Genomic DNA, 21,867 nt, shown 5'->3' on the forward strand with positions numbered 1-21,867 from the left:
TTGACCTGAGAGTCAAAGGCGTCGACACAGCGTCACACATCCATCACTTTCCCTGTGTGAACTTTCCTCACTTTCCCACACACACACACTTTCAGCCTGTGACTGTCAGAGGAAGAGAAACATGAGAAGACGCTCAAATCAGCACAAAACATCAAACACGGCCTGAAAGTAGCTCAACCTGAGTGTAACTAAAGACAACGTCACGGCTCAGGCTGTGTTTGCTCTGACATTTGCATCATCTCTTTCATGGTGAGACGACCACAGAGCAGAACGTATGAAATCACAGCCAGTCATCACGACTTCCTGTGAGGTCTGTGACTGAGACCATTTACAGAGAACGGCCTTCAAACCCATATAAGACTAAATGTTCCGTGTCCAACACCTCGGCGTTTGATTTGATTAAAAGGTCTAAGGAGTTTTTCCCCGTTTAACATAAAAAAGAATCAGCGACTCTCAGTGACATTAATCTGCTGCTGCAGATAAACAGCAACAACTCAGCGGACATTTAATCCAGAGATTAAAGACGAAGTCACGTATCTGTGTCGTATCACACTGGGTTTACTGAAGCACACACACACCAAACCTCCTCACACTTAGTGGGATTGAAAGCTGAGCAGAAGATGACGCACACACGCACACACACACACACACACAGAATCACTTAACATCTCTGCTGCTGCTCTTCACACTAATAACAGACCATGATCCTGTTACACAAAGTGATTCTCCTGAGTTTAAATATTCTTACATTAACCGGAGAGAGAGAGAGAGAGAGAGCCGATCTGTGACAAAAATCTAATCAAATGAAAACACTGAGAAAACCCAAAATAAACATGAAAAGGGAAGAAGGTGAGTGAAGGAGAGGAGGATGAAAAGAAGAAAGGAAATGAGAGAAGAAGACGGAGGAGAGCTGGAGAGCAGGAGCATTCTTTAAAAATCAATAACATGATTTATAACATGGTTAAGTTGATGATGTCAGAGACGTCAGATCAGGATGAATGGAGTCATGTTTATGTAAAATAGTAAGAGTTCTAAACTAAACTAAACTAAAGTTCTTCTGGATCCAGAGGATTTCAGGTTCTGGTTTTGTTTTCTCTGATCTGGTTCTGGATGTGATCTGGTTTATGCAGAGTGAGACCTGTGCTGTGAGGCTGAATAACACTAACATCTCTGATGATTTACTCTGCAAACATTTACCATGAGACAGAAGCAAAAACAGAGCGTTTTTAACCCTGAACCACAGTCCAGAGAGGAACTGAGCAAAATATTCACAGAATATAACAAATATAAAAATATAATAATCATCAAACTGAAGTGACATGATGTTTTAAGCATAACTGCAATATATAAGAAATATCACAAGAAAGTCACAATAAAATTGGCAAAAACTTTGATAAAATATTGTTTGTCTGAAAGTGAAGGTTTTAAAATGACCTTTAAAAAAATGAGTGGTTGTTCTTTGTGTTGAATATCATTTTATAATATTGTTTAAATGTCATGATCAGAGTTTTCACAGAAGAAAAAACATATTTGTCATCCGATCATCATCATCATCACACACACACACACACACACAGATAAACTAAAGTAATTTCCACAGAGTTTTAAAACTGTAGTTATTGTCTCAATCACATCGGCTGCTAATTGATATTTAATCCTTAGATTATCTTCCATTAGCTTCATTCAGTGTCACCCAGTGTTGGCCCTGAATCCTGGCTCACACAGTGTCAGCTGGCACATCCATGCTAAAGCACTCAGTTCGTACCTGTTTTTACTGCAGTATAAATGGATTAAAGTGTGAGTGGCAGATGTGATCATTCCCTGGCTGAGGCTGCTGTCATTACAGCTCCTCCTCCTCCTCCTCTGGGAGAAGATCATCAGATAAAGTGTTGCTTTACTGTCACTCCGCTCCGATTGTAATAAGATGAAATCTGCCTTTATTCAGGTACGACAGCTTCTTCAATCCACATCAAAAACTTCTCCCACTCGACGATAAAATGCCCACAAAGCCGGAGTTTACGTGATCTGCCAGGGATTCCCTCTTTAAAGAGATCACAAGAACAGATGCTGTCGCTTTGGTCTCGTTCACACGTTTAAATCCTCCATGAAAAACGACTTTTAACTTTGGCCTTTAATTCACTGTGTGTTTGTGGAGTTGTGTAGAACACCTGACATGATGTTCTATTCTAAAAGTCAAGTGTACTGAATTAACAAAAGCTGCCATGTGCTAACGTGTGTTTGTATTCAGAATGTTAATAATGAACCGATTAAGAACGTTTTATTTAATTAAACATCAAGTTTGAGATGATTAAAAACAAGGTTTGATGTAAATCAGTTAAAACTGCAAACTACAAAATATCAAAAACAGGCTTCTATAGAAACTAGAACATTATTTTCATAGATGATTAAACTGTTTTCTCAATGATGGAGTAATCACTTTGTGTTCGTCAAACCTGGAAATGACTTCATGTCGTTTTAATTCTATACAAAATTCAAACTGATGATTCAAAATAGTTGACGATTAAAAAGTAATTGATGAATATTTGTTTGATGGAGTTAGTTTTCCAGCTCTGACAGAATTATGAAGGTTATTATAGTGAATTTCTTGCAGTAACTGTCACACACTGGACCTTTAAGACAGAGAAAGTCACATTAAAAACAAGTGCTGAATATTAAAGTGCACGAATGATACTTCTTATACTTCAACTTTATGATATCTGTGATGCAGAAGATACACGAGAACCTACTTTAGGAAAGTCTGCAAACTTTTAACGACTTTTTCTAAAGTCAACACATGGACAAAAGTGTCATTTCCATGCTGCTGGTTTCTTTGTGTATATGGAACAATCTCATATGCACTGACACCAAATAGTTCATAAATCATTGAGATGAGTGAGAGAAGTGGCAACAAGAAAAGAGGAGGAAAAATCTGACAGAGCCCTTATTAAAGATGGATGAATGAGTGTGGAGATAAATCCAGGAGGCAAAAAAGACGAGCGCAAAACGTGATCTATGAGGCAGCACGCGGGCGCACAGCACTTATTAGCATACGTGCATGTGTGTGTGTGTGTGTGTGTGTGTGTGTGTACTCTTATCTTTTCTCACCTTCAGGGTCTCAAACTGAAAAATATCAAACTTTTTTGGGGGGAAAGAAAGTAATGTGTTCAGTCAGGTTTGGCTAATATAAGATTAACACGATATCGCCGTATTCCACTGTTGAGTGTTTCAAAATAAAAGCGTTTGTAATGATATGCAACACATTTATGATGTGTAACAACACTGGAGAGAGAATAAGTCAATCTAACTTGATATTAAATGGTATGATTAAATCATTAATGATGAAAGTGATGTTATTTAACTTGTGTTTCACATTTGTATATTTAGATTATCCTCAACATTTATTTGTCTCCTGTCATTAAGCTGATCCTCACTCAGTCAAATTATAACTCAACATTAGTGAAGCACTTCACCAGTAGATTTTCTTCTAAAATAAATAGAGCTGGGCACGCTAACGATGGTTAACGGCGTCAATGCTAACCCATGTTAACACATGCTGCGTTTCCATAGCGACTGACCGGAAAAAAGACACGCGTGACGTCGTGTTTACGCGACTCCCGATTGTTAAAATGAGTCTCTAAAGTAACGCTAACCTTTAAAAACAGATACGCCTACGCTGGTTATTTGTAGCGCTGCTCTTTTCCTTTAATAAACAGTTCCACTGTAGGCGTGCCAACGACGCCAAAGGAGCTAACGCAGCTAATGGAGCTAACGGAGCTAACTGGAAAAATCGGTGCCTGGTGTCCAGCACGTAAACATGACGGCACACTCTGCGTTAATGTGCGTTAACGTCAACCGTCGTTAGCGCGTTAATGTGCCCAGCACTAAAAATAAAATAAATAATAAAAACTCTCCACAAGAGAAACAACCACTAAACTCTTACATATAAAAGATTATTCTGAACCATAATGAGACAGCTCCTCTCCACAGAGGACCACCATCTGTGAAAATGTAAATAAAAGGACGTCACAGGACAGGACAGGTGTTTGAGACTCTGCTTATTTTAACTGATGTAAAAACTAATGACTTGAGAATGAATTGTCCAAAATTAAGAATCACCCTCATCATCATGTCCGGATCTCGTCTGCGCTCAGGTTTACTCACTTCCTATAAGACGACTTCAATCAGCCGCCCTCTCTTGAATTTATCCCCGTCTCCTCCAGGGAGAGGCGACGTCTCAATCACTGGCCTGGTCTTTGTCAAACTCCCTGCGCTGATTTAAAGCCAGCGCATGGCACCGGCGTGGCATCTGAGCCCGAGTGATCCATGCTGCATAATTCAGCAGCGCGCTCTCAAACCTGTCTCATTAAAGACTCTGGCCCTGGTCCACAGCCTCTGAGTGACAGATCTGTTGCCAGCTTAGTACAAACAGGTACAGACACAGAGGAAGCACCAGCTCCAGCTCCAGCTCCAGCTCCAGCTCCAGCTCCAGCCAAGAGAGGGAGAAAAAAGAGCTGGCAGTGAATCCTGAATCAAATCAAGCAGCACTTACTAAAGCCTCAGTATGTGACCTCGACGTGACATGCAACAGCAACAACACTCAAGTTCATTATGACCTTGTGAAGTGTGGACGCTCCCTCATCCTGTTCACTCACTCAGTCACACATTCACACTTTCACTTCCATTCATGCTAAAACCAGGGTGGACATCACTTCTCCACACAGTCTCACAGCAGCAGCAGCAGCTTTAGCAGCAGCTTTAGCAGCAGATTTAGCAGCAGGAGTTCACGCTCAGGTCCATGTACTTGTTTTCTCTGATGCTTCTACACACTCTGCTTCTTCAACCAGCGCCACCACCAGTCAACACTGTGAACTTTACTGAGTAAGGTTAATAACGTCCTGCTTATGAATGTGGTTTCCTGCTTAGAAACAAAATATCAAGTACAAACGCGTCCTCCTCCTCCTCCTGATGACAAATATGTCAACTACATCAAATGCTCTTTAAAGACAATTATCCAAAATGTCACAGTCACGCGTTTTTAGAGATGAACTTTCTCTGTGTTTTCTGCAGAAAAGTAAAGCAGCAGTGACAGTGAACTGAACTAAACATGACGTTGTCTCCACTGATTTTAAAATGTCACGCTCAAAGTTGCATTCAAACATTCGTTCATTGATTCTAAACGTTCTGTCTGGTTCATGTTGAGGTTAAAACACTAAAACACATTGATATAAACAGCGTGCTGATATAAACACACCCACTTCTTATTCTTGCAAAGTTCCTTCTGGAGAAACACCGCTCGTTTCTGAAGGTACAGTATGCTGTTGTTCTTTCAAGCCTGCTTCGCGTTTTCTCCTTGTGTTACTAAAGACGAGCACTTTAATGACAGACTAACGTGAACTGCTGTCAAACAAGAAGACGCAGGGACGAGAAGTCATCACTTCATATCATCACCACGCTGCAGTTAGCATCCAGATTCACTGCTTCATAGTTCAGAGGAAACTTAAGGTGAAGGTAAATGTCTTATTCACACTATAATTTCAAAGTGTTCTCCACAGATATATGGTATAACACTGCAGCTCTAGAATAATACAGCCGTTTCCATACTGGAGAAAAGCACCAGGGGGCAGTATAAGGATCGGATAAATCAGGTTCAGTGATTTATTTACTGGATCTCAGTGAACTCTCACAGACTGAAACCAGGACTGGTGACGTTTCACGGTCGAGAAAACAAACTGAGTCGTGTGACGTCGGGAGCTTTAGAGGAATCTTTGTCACTATGATCATAACAAGCTTTACAGAGCTAAGCTTGTACAATACAACAGTAACACATTAAAGCTGGTGTGAAGTACAACAGTAACGTTATTACAGAGGAAACACTGTTGATTTGATGATTTCTCCACGTTTTTCTACGCATGAAATAAAAGTGCTCTGTGACATCAGAGCCTAGAGTTTAAAAAGACACGCTGATGATCTTAAATCAGTCTAAACCTTCTGCTTGTTGTTGGACGCCTCCATGTTTCTCTCTCCACCCGACAGTGAAGTCAGTCGTGACGCGTTTGACACTTTCATCCTCCCACTGTCCACACGTTAGCCCCCAGTGGACGGTCTGCTCTGGTTCAGAATGTACTTCCTCACACAGCCTTTACTCCACACAGTGTTATTATTATTATTATTATTATTGTTGTTTTTCATGCCACGCCCCCCAGACTCTCAGTAGATTTATCAGAATCACACCTGAACGCAGACGATGGTTTCCTTCTGCCTCACTGACTCTTTCATTGAGTAACGGACGGAGGCGACAGACGCCGACTGACCTGCTAAATGAGGCGGACACGTGACGATCACAGCTCGACACAGGAAGGTGGCGCCGGCGGCGGTCGTCACTCTGGCCCACTCAGCGTCCTGGTGAGAGACACATGCAAACAAAAACATTAATCTATGGACACGTTCATCTCCACTCAGGAGATTATTTTATTCTGTGCGTGAATACTTTCTGCTGATGAAGTAATTATGACAATAATCATTAGCTGCAGCTCTGGTTGTTGATCCAGACTCAGACGTGATAAAACTATCATGTGTTTCCTCTCTGAATTCAGATGAAATTACATTTGTTACAGAGAGAAAGTGATACATTTTCCATTACTTTTCCAGACTCAAATTTCCTGAATTCTCTGAGGATTTTTCAGTCAATATTAAACATGTTTAACCAATTGTTAAATGCTTATTATGTAAATAAAATGGTTTTAAATCCTTCACTCATTCTTCATGAAGCCAGACCTCGGAAAACTAGCATGGACCGATGACACTGTCACTGCTGACAATAGGTGATAATAAATAAATGAGAATCACAGTCAGTAACAGTAACCATGGTAACTCCACACTACAGCCATTCTACAGCCAGTTTGATTAGCTTCATATATACAGGTCGGCTACGCTGCGTTAGTAACTTGTTTTAATTTGTACATATTAATATATTTCATTTTAGAAAGTGAGATAATAGTCTGGAAACAACACAAACATTTTTCCATACTTTTTTCCCCTTTTTCATACTAATCCAGACCTGGAAATTACTCTAATTAAATCCCATACTTTTCCATGCTGCATAGGAACCCTGACAAAGAGATTTGAAGAAGCAATAAAATAAGATCAAATTAAGAATATATCAATACAAAATAGCAATTAAATGAGAACATAGAATATTTGAAATCTACCATATATTAAAAATTATATTATATTTACATAATACACACGTTTACTACATGTTTTGTTTGCTGACACAGTTCTTGGATGAAACTTAATTCATGTTTTATCTTAATTATTTCTTGGTGACAAACATCTGTTCAAACTGTCCATCTGTGCACGAAACACTCATTTTAAAACACATCCTTAAAGCTTTGTCGACATTTTTCTTACCATAACATGAACATTTGAACATATGACGCAGTGTTAATGAAACAAGTGTTGAAAAGAAGAGTGAATCTATAGAAGTGTATCATCTACACATGATTCATGTGATAAAATAAGGTTGAACACTTTTATTTTCTCTCTGACATTTATAATTTCAGACTTCTTCATAATATTTCCTCTGAAGTGAAGCCTGCTATCATCTGCCTGCACGAAGATAATTAAAGCTCACTTTCACTGACAGTTTCTTCACAACACACAACCTTCAGCCGCTCACGCTGAGAGAAAACCTCCACCATCACAAATCTACCTTCTTATTGCACACAGATCCACAGCATCATTAGGATTTTGGCTTTAAAACTGATTTATATTTTGTATATATACTATACATGAGATGTACTCTATATGATTGACATATGATTCATAATATAGTATGCCATTAAATAACCTCACAACTCTGAAAAGTTCCACCAGGAAACTGCTGTCAAGGTCAAGACTGGACATTAAATTCAATTAAAATAAATTAAATTAGGTCAGTGTGGAATTTAATTAAGACGTCGTTTCCTCAAGGTCTCACTGAGGATTATTTATTTATTTAGTTTCACACATTTCCACCAGATAACGATGTGTGTCGGGCTGTGAAGTCTGAATGTTTGAATGTTTGAGAGAGAGAGAGAGAGAGAGAGAGAGAGAGAGAGAGAGAGAGAGAGAGAGAGAGAGCTGAAGGTGCTGAGGTTTTGTGACCGGGATGGACAGGATTAGAGATTAGCATAAACCGCTGAGCTCAGGCTGAACGGTTTGGAAATAGAAGACCACAGAGAAGGTTGATGGACGTTGTGATGGAGGACAGGAGGACAGGAGGACATGAGGACATGAGGACAGGAGGACAGGTGGTGCAACAGAGGAGGACAAGATGGAGGCAGATGATCCACTGTGGTGAAACCTGAAGGGAGAAGCAGCAGAAGAAGAAGGAGGAGGAGGAGGAGGAGGAGACCTGTCATCTTGAAATGCTGATAAACTACTGTAGTAGTTTGAACAACATTTATTAACAACAGGTCTGGGGACCACAAGGGTTCTATGAAGAGGTCTCATGTGGTTAAAAAAGAAAAATTTAATTAAATATGAATATAAATTCCATAAAAATTAAAAACAATAAAGGTATTAAATATACTTTAGAGTTAGAAGAATCAAAGATGGAGCCACAGTGTCTCTGTGGTGTTTGTGTATGATCAGTGTGTTACTGAATGAGCTAACTCTCAGCTAGCTGCTACGTCATTAGCATCACAGTCAAATCTGTGTCATTGACACATGATTCAAACCCATCAGGTCGGTTTGTTCTTCATATCAATAGCAGATGTTCACATGCTCCTGTTACAGCTTATAATACGATCATCTGATCATTTTAAAACAACAACAACAACAACACTGAGCTAAGCTAGCTAATAACACTGTAGCCACATAACGTCGTGAAACGCACAGTATTTTTATTAAAAGACAAAACATGTTTTAATCCCCGTTTGTGACTAAAAATGAACACTAACTTTTGCTAATGCCAAGGTTTTTATGTTAATACCTTTTACACATTTTTCACTTTGACATAAAATAAGTCAAGGATCCAAACGTAAAGATTATTTGTAATCATCAACTTTTTTCTAATGAAACATAAGAATCAGTGAACGCCAACGTACTAAAGCTGCAGCGAGTGCTTGTTTATGTTATTATTATTATTCATATGTTTGTTAAAGTGCAACAGGACATCACATGTTTGTATTTACTCACGTTACTATCACACATATGACAAGTGTGAAGTCAAAAATAAATATATTATTATAAACTACCACCAAGGACTTTCTTTGTCTTTGTTTTTTAGACATTTGTTTAAGAAAGAAAAGTATTCATCTTGTCTTACCGATTGCAGTACCGCCACAGCCCACCAGGGAGCCTTAACACATCTAGCGTATAAACCAACATTATCTACATTAATGTAACGATTTATAATACGACAATTGTTCTTCCAACATTTTGAGATCATTTGAATGAATTTAGAAAACAAAAACATGTAAACCTGAACCTGTGGGATTCAGTTGATGAACACGTCATAATCCTCAGGACACAGCAGAGATAAACTGTCCAGTCAGGTGGAACAGATAGTGTTTTCACAGGAGAAGACCTGTTTCCACACTCTGTCTCGCCTCATCATCTGCTCTCTACCTGCCATATGTTTGTCACAGCAGAAGTCAGGAGGACGTTCTTCCAGCCCACACCATCTGCCAGACTCTGGGAGAGCTGCTGACTTCCTCCCTGTGGAGACACAGAGACACAGAGACACATTTATAAGGAAATATAAAACTGAACAGAAAACAGAGGTCAATTCAACCCAAACAGAGGGTTAGATGATTTTAATCCTGGGACAGGAACAGGAGACACCAGAGACAACAGAGACACCAGAGACAACAGAGACACCAGAGACACCAGAGACAACAGAGACACCAGAGACACCAGAGACAACAGAGACACCAGAGACACTGGAGATATCAGAGACATCAGAGACAACAGAGACACCAGAGACACCAGAGACATCAGAGACAACAGAGACACCAGAGATATCAGAGACACCAGAGATATCAGAGACACCAGAGATATCAGAGACACCAGAGATATCAAAGACACCAGAGATATCAAAAACAACAGAGATATTAGAGACACCAGAGATATCAGAGACACCAGAGATATCAAAAACAACAGAGATAACAGAGACACCAGAGACAAGAGAGATATCAGAGACACCAGAGACAACAGAGATATCAGAGACACCGGAGATATCAGAGACACCAGAGACAACAGAGACACCGAAGATATCAGAGACACCAGATTTATCAGAGACACCAGAGATATCAGAGACACCGAAGATATCAGAGACACCAGATTTATCAGAGACACCAGAGATATCAGAGACACCAGAGACAACAGAGACACCAGAGACACCGGAGACACCAGAGACACCAGAGTTATCGGAGACACCAGAGACACCAGAGATATCAGAGACACCAGAGATATCAGAGACACCGGAGACACCAGAGATATCAGAGACATCAGAGACACCAGAGATATCAGAGACATGTTTGGCCTTGATTCCTACGTTGATTCAAAGAATCCTTTTTTACAAAACGATCATCAGCTACTTTCTTTTTGAACATCCTGAGTTTTGTGTTCTTCATTAATTTGACAAATGAAAAGCAAAGTTGAGCTGAAAGTCTCAGGTTTGAGGTGAAGTCTGAGAGAACGTTGTTGTGATTAAAACCTTCAGATGAATCAGTGACATCTAACACGTCAGGACCTGATTACCTGGAACATCACTCAAGAGTTCTTCACAAGATTTCCTTCATAGAAGTGTTTTTTTGTTGTTTTGTCATTATGTTCATCAAACCTCGTTAAGAAACATGTAAATGTCTTTAGTTTTCCTTCAGTTGGATCTTATGCCTCACACATGCTTTGTTATTAACATTTTCATTTGTGTCTGTGGGATTACAGTGTGGGTGTTAAAGGGTTCCTCTGTTATCACTGATGTATCACTGATGTATCACTGATGAGGGCTAATCCATTCCACTGTTACTGCAGCTCTGCGTCTGTGCTGCACACAGCGCTGTGGTCATTACACTGCATCACACACACACACACAACAGGGAAAACAATCACATTTTCATCTCTACAGTGTTGTTTGGCCTTCACTGAAGCACACACACACACACACACACACACACACACACACACACACACACACACACACACACACACACACACACACACACACACACACACACACACACACACACACACACACACACACACACACACACACACACACATACACACACAGTCTCCAACGGCAATGGCGGTGAAATACAAGTGAGAAGCAAAAGCAAACACAAAAATAACACACAGTTGTGTGTTCTAATGAAGTGTCCAGGTCAAACACACTCTTTTATTTGATTTAACTGTTAAACAAACAACACACACACACACACACACACACACACACACACACAGAGAGAAGATAGTGGAGCACCTTGATCCTCAGTTCCTGAGCAGAACCCTCGTTGTTCTCCAGCAGACGCAGCAAACCTCCAGCTGCTGCAGCGTAAACCAGGAAGAAGAGGAAGGACATCTGTGACGGCTCCATCCCAAACACTGACCTGCAGCTCAACTCCAGCTCCTCCTTCACGTCTGACACACACACACACACACACACACACACACACACACACAGTTAGGAGTCACATTCCTTTCACCCCAACCGGTCGAGGCAGATGCAGAGTGTGTAACACTGTCACGTTTCTCTGATATTTTAATATAATAACCTGAGATGATGTTAAGATGATAATGTGATAATGTTGTGATCTATTATATAAATAACATTGTGATCCGTTATAGAAATAAATAAATGAATAAATAAAAAGTGCAGATTAAAGTGATGAGAACCTGTCGTCCAAACGTGCTGATCCATGTACGACTTCAGGGTCATGCTGTCAAACTCAGCAGCTCGAGGGGTTTTGGAAGGATCCTGAACACACACTGTGGCACACAGTCTGTCAATCTGAGACACACACACACACACGGTCAGGACAACAACACACACACACACGGTCAGGACAACAACCACAACACACACGGTCAGGACAACAACCACAACACACACACACAGTCAGGACAACAACACACACACACGGTCAGGACAACAACCACAACACACACACACGGTCAGGACAACAACACACACACACACGGTCAGGACAACAACCACAACACACACACACGATCAGGACAACAACACAAACATACACAGTCAGGACAATAACAACCTCAACACACACACGGTCAGGACAACAACACACACACACACGGTCAGGACAATAACAACCACAACACACACACGGTCAGGACAACAACACACACACACAGTCAGGACAACAACCACAACACACACACACGGTCAGGACAACAACACACACACAGTGAACTGAGCAAAGACATCATGCGATTTCTACTTCACCGTTTTTCTGATTTTTGATGTGTAACAAAAGTTGCCAAATGTCCACTGTGTTTCTATGACTTCTCTTTAATTCACCGTTTGAAATAAATAGTTATTTTCTTCACCTTCAGGACATTAAATCTCTAACATCATCATCATCATCATCATCATCATCATGTTGTATATAATAAATATAAAAAAAACAGCCATTTAAAGTGTTATAAATGTTATTTTCTCAAAGGTCATATGAGTTGTTAAGTTAACAGATGATGTTTGCAGTATAAACAAAGACTAAATGTAAAGCTCACCTTCCACAGTAACAGAGTCAGATCAAACAGACTGAACGCTGATAAAGACGGAATGTTGCTGGTGTACGTGCGAACTCTGGCTGTGGCTCCGCCCACATGGATCACCTTCTTCCCTCCACTGAACTGAGCGTACGTTTCTACGCCCAGTTCTTCAATCAGCTGCATGATGTGAGTCTGAGAGCTGAAGATTAGATTAGATTAGAATGTTTTCTCTCCACAGATTTGAGCTCATTTGTCTCATAACTCACAGACTGTGTTTATTTACCTAATTATCATCATATTTAAATATTTACATAATTAACACAATATTCCAGATGTTTGTCTTCATGGAGCGAATAATAACAAGTGTGTGTGTGCGTGTGTGTGTGTGTGTGTGTGTGTGTGTGTGTGTGTGTGTGTGTGTGTGTGTGTGTGTGTGTGTGTCTGTTAGAGGATCAGATAAACTGGACACACTCATGTGGAGGATAACGCAGCAAATGAATAAATGAATAAATGTTACTGTTAAAAACAACATTTGTTAGTGATATAATGAAGTGATGTGTTTGCTTTTTATTATTATAACAAAAATAATAATAATAATAATAATAATAATAATAATGGTTCTTATTCTAAAGTCCTTTACCTTCCGACCCACTGTCCTCCAAAGTCCCAGCGGTCGACTCCAGAGGCTGAAGGTATTTCAGTGGACAGAGTTCGACCTCCGACACGATCTGCAGCACACACACGCACACACACACACACACACACACACTGAGGACACAGAACAACAGAACAATGACTGTGTGTGTGTGTGTGCCACAGTTCAGACCTTTCCCCTCCAGGACCAGGACCCTGAGCTGGTGGTTTCTCCTCCTGAGTGAATGAGCAGCAGTGAGTCCAGAGAGTCCTGCTCCAACAACAACCACGTCCCAAATATCAGCCGTCATCCTGCAGCTCTGTGTGTCTGTTAAAGTGTGAGGAGCTGCTCGTGAATTCTCTTTCCTGGTGTGAATCAATCAGCTGATCTAACAGAGTGGTAGAGTTCACTCTTTCATCACAGTGCACTTTGGAGCGCTGACCTACTTGGCACAAAATCACAAAATCACCAACAACAAAGAGACTTTTCAACAGTTTTGAGCTAAAGTTTTTCTGTCTTTGACGTTTGAACAATCGTTCACATGAACTACATTTGTAAAACTGTGTGTGTGTGTGTGTGTGTGTGTGTGAGTGTAGCGGGTCCCGGCTGGGTCCCCGCTGGCAGATATATAGATAATCCTGAATGTTACAAAGAAATCAGCGACGCAGGACAATTGTTGCTCATTCTCCATTCAACCGGATTATATTTATTTTCATTGCAATCATGAATTATTTCTGTTATTTTGTAGCATTGAAGCACTGGTCAAAACCATATTTAAAATCATATTTGCATATGTCTGTTATATACATTTCCACAAAATGAAATCATCTTTATCTCCTCATCAGGAGTATGTCTATGTAGCAATTGCATTTACATTTTTAAGTTCTTACTTATATAACAGAATAATTCTCCTTTGCCGTTAAACCATCTCTTTACACATATGAACATGGTCGTTTCTCAATACCCAAGTATGCCAGTATGTACTTGCTTACTTGTAAAGTACATACTTAAGAAGTACAACTGAAGTACATACTTGCCAAGTACAGGAGTACACGAGCACGATTCTTCAATTGGAACAGCAGCGTACTTCCTTGTTCTACTGTTTGAATGGCGGGTGGCGCGAAGCACTAAAGCCTCATTACCGCCACCTACAGTGTTGATGAATGAACATATAAAATACTTTTAATAAATACATATATTGTTGTTAGTTTCACATTTTAAATATTTTATACACTATAAAATTATAGTGTAAATACATATACAATGACAGTGCGACTTTAATAAAAATCTAAAATTCAAAGTTACAATAAGTTAAACATTAATATTATACAAACGTTCACACTTTCAGGTCAAAACGTTGTCATTAAAAACAACATGTCAACAACAAATCTATGGATCACACCAAGTATGTAATGACGGAGCCGATTCCATCAGGACAGGCCGAGGTAACGCTGCCCTCTGCTGGACACTGTGAGCACCGAGCGTCCGCAGAGGCGGAGCTGTCAAACTATAAATACGCCGGTTTCAAATTATAAATACGTCATATTTTATTACACAAACCACATGTTTGGATTCTAAATGACTAATTTCTCGCCTCAAATGATTTCAATACTGCGTTCCGCGACACAGAAAAATATTTATTTCAGGTTTATATTTGTATTTTATCCTGCTACGTTCCGCCGAAATGCATTCTGGGATATATGGCTTTTCCAAGTACGCTCAAGTCACCACCCGATGCATACTTGGTAAAATGGGCGGAGCGAGAACACTTCCGGGTATGAGAAGCGTACTCGCTGCTCGCGTTCTTGAGAAATGGAACAGAACTTGGACTGAGGCTGATGATGTTTTTACAAGTACGGGAGTACGCAAGTACGCACAAGTATGGATATTGAGAAACGGCCATAAACAAAATGGCGGACTGCCGCTGTGACCCATGAACTCGAATCAACCATCGCAGATTCATACATTCAAGGCTGATCTCAAACTACACATTAACCTTAGCTTAAACAATTCAGACATTCAATACACAAACAACTCGTTTTCATACACAATAATAACCCACAAATGCCCTTGAGTAGAACGGAAATAAACAGTAAATTGACTACGGCGCTGGCGCCGGACGCCATTTTACCGATGACACCACACTCACGCACTTATTTACACACTTAAAACACTTTTCACAAACAAACCGCGTATCACGGGGGATTCCAATATAAACGTATAAACATCTGAAGACACATAAAAGATTCGTAACTGACCTGAAAGTTATAAAGAAAATCAGCGACGCAACCGGATTATGACGAGCTCCACATCCGTGACGCACTGTTGTGATTCCCAGTGACTGTACTCGTCAGTGCTGCCACCTGGTGTCCATTCTGTGCAACAACAGCGTGTCATTATGTGCTTCTCTGCAGTTACTACTGTCTTTATGACAACATACAATACAGCTGCAATAAACCAGACGAAAGGAAACACAAATAAATATTAACAAAATGATTAATATTTTTTTCCACCTTAAATTGTCACTCTTTTAAAGCTATCAGTCTAAAATATATCAAATATTAATAATATTGTTGACATTTTTAACCTTTAAAGTCCAGTTTGTTTTCACAACTCCACTGTTTTCTTCACCTAAAAAAAACACAAAAACTACAATAATTCATGTAAAATACAATTCAAGGAAAATTTGGTTAAAGTATTTTTCACTTTTTTGCCAAACAAAGTGTTTCTATTATTGTGAACAGAACGAGGAGGAGCAGGAGGAGGAGGAGGAGGAGCAGGAGGATCATTTCTCTGCAGATGTTATTTCTTTATTTTAATTTCAAATATTAAAGCACATTGTCATATTTTATTGGCTCTGTCCAGGACACACACACACTTACTGAGTTGAAAATATACCAAAACAAAGCAGAAACTTCCCAGATTCACCTGTTTTTTCCCTGAGTTTTTGTTGTTTTTCTCGAAACTAAACCTGTTTTTAATCTGAAGCTTTTCAAAAACGTCACTCACACTAAAAGGTGTGAAGGTTTTTCAGAAACAAAGGAGACGCAAACAAAAGGTAAAACACACACACACACATTCTTGTACTTGCTGACAAAGTGAGGACCAGCATTTCCACTTTATAAATCAACACAATTACAAATATCTACTTCATGAATTACATCTATAAAGAACTACTGGTTGCAGTACCATAACATGTCTGCAGGTGGAGCCCCAGAACAAAAAGGGCTGGAAAACTTTTTCAATTTTTTCGATTTTTTAAAAAAATTTTGGTCCAAAATTGTACAAAAACACAATACTTATATTATGTCGTCCAAAATTTGTAAACAAATTGGACAAAACATTTTTGGGCCAAAATTTGACAAAAAAAAAGTCATACTGTACTATGTCGTCCAAAATTGAAAAAAAAAATTGAAAAAAAAAATTTGGTCCAAAATTTGTCAAAAAAGTCAAACTATACTATGTTTTTTTGACAAATTGAGTTTAGCATGTTAGCATGATAGCAACCTAAGAAAGTGATTTCAATGAAAACAAAGTGCGGACCGGCCAAAATGTCCTAACTCCGTAAAAATGACCTCACTTTGTTGGTTAAAAATCCTCACTGGTCCTCAGTATGACACACACACACACACACACACACACACAACCACACAACCACACACAGCTCATGTTTCTTTGATCAGCTGTAAAAATAAAAGCCTAAAGCTCAAGTTAAAGATGATGTAACAAAACGACGACAGAGAGATTCAAAAAGAACTGTTTGATATTTTTATACAAGTGCAGATAAAGATCTTTATCTTTAGTTGTCGCTAATCCATTAAAGGTTCATGTATAGCAGGGATGTGACTCACAGATTAAACCGCCTTCATAAACCCTGTCACCTGAGAGCTGCTGTCGTCTCTTTGTCGTCGTCTTTATTTGAAACTGTGGCCGCGTGAGAAATAAGATCTGCAGAGTCTGAACAGTTCTTCCTGATCTGCAGATCTGCAGAGTTCTTCCTGCAGCTCATTTCACATCATTTCTTTGACAGATTTCAGGCCTGACGGGAAATTAAAGTCACAATATTTTAATCAACGTCATTAAAAACTAACAACCAGATCACCAAAATATCAGGTAAACATCACAGATTAATCCCAACTTATTTTTTTATTTTATTTTCATATTTACACGTAATCTTATTTCAGTGAAACAGAGGATTAAAAGAGGGAAACGTTCAGGTGAACAGGAAGAACAGGTGGAGGCGTGTCGTCCAACCAGGTGCCTTTGTGATGATGATGAGGAGGAGGAGGAGCAGGAGGAGGAGGAGGAGGAGGAGGAGGAGGAGGAGGAGGAGGAGGAGGAGGAGGAGCTTGTAGCAGCACACACTTCACTCACTGTCTCTGGATCTGTTCGACTGCGTCTCCACGCGTTTGAAGCAGCTTCTGCGTCAGGTAACGACAACATAAAGAGCTGAGAATCAACTCTAACAATGACTTTGTTGTTAATGTTAAAAGACGTATATATATATATATACATATACATATATATATATACATATATATATGTATATATATGTATATGAAGTCACTGCAGTCCTCATATAAACCTGTGTGTTTGTTGTGTGTCTGTTTCTTTACAGTAAAGAGTTCTGCTTTGATGCTGAAGTTTAACCCTTTAATGTCACAGTGACACAGGTGTGTATTTGTACTCTGTGATGTGTAAAGACACTTCCTGTGTTTGTGTTTACGCTCGACGTTCTGATGTTTTGTCTTTGCGTGACATCGCGCTTTGTTGTGACGTTGTTGTTGTTGTTGTATCGTTGTGTGACAGAACAACAATGTTCAGACTGAGCTGCAGTCGCTGCTTATTCTGCTTCCCTGGACTCTTGTTACACACAGTGACTCTGCTGAGCTCAGGTGAGAGACACACACACACACACACACACACACATAAACAGGTGTGTGTCCGTGTATTACCTTGTGTTACCATGGCGACCACAGTCAGACCAATCAGGCGCTGAGCTGGAGTCTCCAGGTGATCGTCTTCTCTCTGGCGTCCCACAGAGTTCTGTTTCTGTTTGAGGAAAAGAAAAACACATTTGTTTTCTCAGAGAATTTAAAACTGTATTTTCAAATAATTAGAATATTTTTTAATACACTTTAGACCTTTAAACGTTTGTCATCTTTAAAAAGAGAAAAGACACTGAGCAGAGTTTCTCTTCTCACAAGTGATGTTTTCTTCTAAAAGCAACAAAAAAGTCTTCAGACTTGGATCTGAGTCTCAATCTGAACCAAAATAAGATCAATTATAGGAAAGTAAAAAGTCCCATCTTTCATTTGAGTGACTATATATATAGATACATATATATATATATATATATATATATATATATATGAAGCAGAGGACGGCAGATAAAACCTGTTTAAGACACTTTTACTCAAACATATTCATTCATCATCATCACACTGAGAGGAGAAGCTTCACCAGGAGAAGAATTCTCTGCTTTGTTGTTCTGTTGCCGTGGCAACAACGTTCAGCATCTCCTCCTGGGCGATGATTTCTGATGTTTTCATTCCTCCAGCATCTGTTTCTCCTCGTCGTCGTCGTCTCGATCCTCAGACAAACGACAAACTCACCTGTAAACGCTGAACGAGGCCAAAAAATAAGCCTTTGACTTCAAGTCATGATGCAAATGTCCCCTTTAGTATGGAAGCCCATGAGGGTCATACAAATACATTTATCCTAAGACACAAGTGAGATCACACTTTGTATCGGAAATAAACACAAAAATGGCCGCCAATGCGCCGAAAATACTCTTGAGCCCACATCTTTGCTTCTGTTATAGCTATAAAGACACATTTGGTGTCAAAATGTACATTTTGGGGGTCAATGAATCTAATAAAATAGGTTTCAAGTTTAAGAAACCAACAGTTTTCCTCCTATTATGACAATTGGGGGTAAAAACGCACATTGTGGCGCGCTGTTGATCATGTGGCGTGCACGTGCATTTGACCGCCATAGCTCTGTCTGACCGGCCGGTCGCCGTTCATGGCCGATCACGTGAAAATTGGCTAATTCTGGTCATCGGCCGATCAATCGGTGAATCCCGAGCGTTAACATGCATCAGGTGGAGCTTCTCTCTCTATGAGCTCATGAAGATTATGATCAGTACATGGAGATATGCAAATGTTGCAATGCAGAGGCAGCCGTGCATGTCTCTCTGTGGATGTCATGGCTCAGGTAGTGTTCTATCTATTAAAGGTATTAAAGGTAGTGTTCTATCTATTAAAGGTAGTGTTCTATCTATTAAAGGTATTAAAGGTAGTGTTCTATCTATTAAAGGTAGTGTTCTATCTATTAAAGGTAGTGTTCTATAGAATACGATACCATCAACTATAAGGGAATGTCCCACTCTTTAAGTGTGGCTTAGATCTAACCAAACATGCACTCACCACTAAACATACTAATGAATCGTCCTGTTTTTTTGTGTGTTTCTTGCTGTTTTGTATAGTTAGTTTTATTATGTATAAATTTTGTTCTTTTTATTCCAACATCAACCTGCCTAATATGGACTAGAGTTGGAAATTAGCCCCTGGGCTATAATCTGGTGCATTTACATGTACTTTTGTATTTGTTCATTAATGTTCATTGTCCTGAAATAATAAATAAATAAAAATCTTAGTGTTGTAAATGGAATGTGTTTTTGAAATAAAAAATGCTATTGTTTTTTAGTCTTGGAACCTATTTTATTGGATTCCTTGACCCCAAAAATGTAGACTTTCACACCAAATGTGTTATTGTAACTATAACAGAAGCAAAGATATGAGCCTCTCAAGTATGGTCTGCGACCATTTTGAAAAAAGTGCGTATTTTAGGTATAAAACGTGATCTCACTTGTGTCTTAGGATAAATGTATTTCTATGGCCCTAAGGTACTTCCATGCCAAAGGTGACATTTTCATCATGAAGTCAAAAGTCACTTCACCTTCTCACTAACTGTTAAAATCCTCCTGATTAAACCTTGTGTTTTTCGTCTGAATCGCTGCAGAATTGCGAGTCTCTGCAGGAATGAAGGTGACGTCCGTGGGTCCACAGACGCTGCACAAAGCCCAGGGAGAGAGCGCCACGCTGGGCTGCAGCTACGAGCCCAGTCCCTCTGACACTGGAGACCTGGACCTGGAGTGGTCTGTGGTCAGTCCTGACACCACACAGAAGGACCGCATGGTAAACGCACACAAATCAATTTAAAGATCACTTTTCTCTGCACTTTTTATGAGCTTCTGTGCACAATTAATAAAAATGAAGTGTGTTGACATCACACATTAAATATGCACCAATAAGGATTGAGGAAAAAAGGCTAAATACGCCTTTAAAGCCTAATAATAATAATAATAATAATAATAATAAGAATGATAAAGCATGTTATTATGATGCTCTTGAGTTTCATAAAGCTCATCTTTATTGATCACGACTAATGAAGCAGACTCTGGTGATGCTAGGTTAGCTTAGCTTCAAACCGTCTAACCCTCAGACGCCTTTTTCATTTGAAAAAGAATGAGTTGTTTATCCCATAATCCTCATCCTCAAGGAGTTTATTATTCTTTTTATCCTCAGGCTTAAAGAAGGGAAATCATATACTATATATGTGTATATATACATATATGCAGTATATAGTGTATATGAATGTTCTTTTCACTTATCTTAGTGAACAGATCACAATCTATTCATCAACTGTAAAGTCAAGCTGCTGATGTTTATCCAAAGGTTTTAAAGTCAAATGTTAATGTGTGAGAACATGTTTATTCTCCTCCTTAAAGTCTCTACTTTAGTTTGAAATGATGGAGAAAATACTTTAGGTTTAAGGTTTTTATGATAAACTCTGATGTTAAAATCACTGGTTTACTCAATGGACTTTGGTGTGGGAGAGTGAGTGACTTTGGTGTGGGAGAGTGAGTGACTTTGGTGTGAGAGAGTGAGTGACTTTGGTGTGTCAGAGAGAGTGACTTTGGTGTGGGAGAGTGAGTGACTTTGGTGTGGGAGAGTGAGTGACTTTGGTGTGAGAGAGTGAGTGACTTTGGTGTGTCAGAGAGAGTGACTTTGGTGTGGGAGAGTGAGTGACTTTGGTGTGGGAGAGTGAGTGACTTTGGTGTGAGAGAGTGAGTGACTTTGGTGTGGGAGAGTGAGTGACTTTAGTGTGAGAGAGAGTGAGTGACTTTGGTGTGGGAGAGTGACTTTGGTGTGGGAGAGAGTGAGTGACTTTGGTGTGGGAGAGTGAGTGACTTTGGTGTGGGAGAGAGTGAGTGACTTTGGTGTGGGAGAGTGATTGACTTTGGTGTGGGAGAGTGAGTGACTTTGGTGTGGGAGAGTGAGTGACTTTGGTGTGTCAGAGAGAGTGACTTTGGTGTGGGAGAGTGAGTGACTTTGGTGTGGGAGAGTGAGTGACTTTGGTGTGAGAGAGTGAGTGACTTTGGTGTGGGAGAGTGAGTGACTTTAGTGTGAGAGAGAGTGAGTGACTTTGGTGTGGGAGAGTGACTT

General features: G+C 39.7%; 2 protein-coding genes across 2 annotated transcripts in view; one reads left to right on the forward strand and one right to left on the reverse strand.

The window, feature by feature from the left end:
• Positions 1 to 13,664, reverse strand: part of LOC310944661 (putative flavin-containing monoamine oxidase A) — a gene marked incomplete at both ends in the record, with an annotated part of 32,771 nt that extends 19,107 nt beyond the window's left edge. The window contains 7 exons of the mRNA XM_083910468.1: positions 6,312 to 6,399; positions 9,613 to 9,702; positions 11,468 to 11,625; positions 11,881 to 11,995; positions 12,739 to 12,919; positions 13,361 to 13,448; positions 13,547 to 13,664. Coding sequence (XP_083766594.1) covers positions 6,312 to 6,399; positions 9,613 to 9,702; positions 11,468 to 11,625; positions 11,881 to 11,995; positions 12,739 to 12,919; positions 13,361 to 13,448; positions 13,547 to 13,664 — 838 coding nt within the window. The remainder of the gene's footprint in view (positions 1 to 6,311; positions 6,400 to 9,612; positions 9,703 to 11,467; positions 11,626 to 11,880; positions 11,996 to 12,738; positions 12,920 to 13,360; positions 13,449 to 13,546) is intronic.
• A 6,589-nt stretch (positions 13,665 to 20,253) lies between these two features.
• Positions 20,254 to 21,867, forward strand: part of vsig8a (V-set and immunoglobulin domain containing 8a) — a gene marked incomplete at both ends in the record, with an annotated part of 6,575 nt that continues 4,961 nt past the window's right edge. The window contains 2 exons of the mRNA XM_083910479.1: positions 20,254 to 20,281; positions 20,381 to 20,556. Coding sequence (XP_083766605.1) covers positions 20,254 to 20,281; positions 20,381 to 20,556 — 204 coding nt within the window. The remainder of the gene's footprint in view (positions 20,282 to 20,380; positions 20,557 to 21,867) is intronic.

Source organism: Microchirus variegatus (genome assembly GCF_963457635.1).
Source record: "Microchirus variegatus genome assembly, chromosome: 1".
NCBI classification, from domain to species: Eukaryota; Metazoa; Chordata; class Actinopteri; order Pleuronectiformes; family Soleidae; genus Microchirus; species Microchirus variegatus.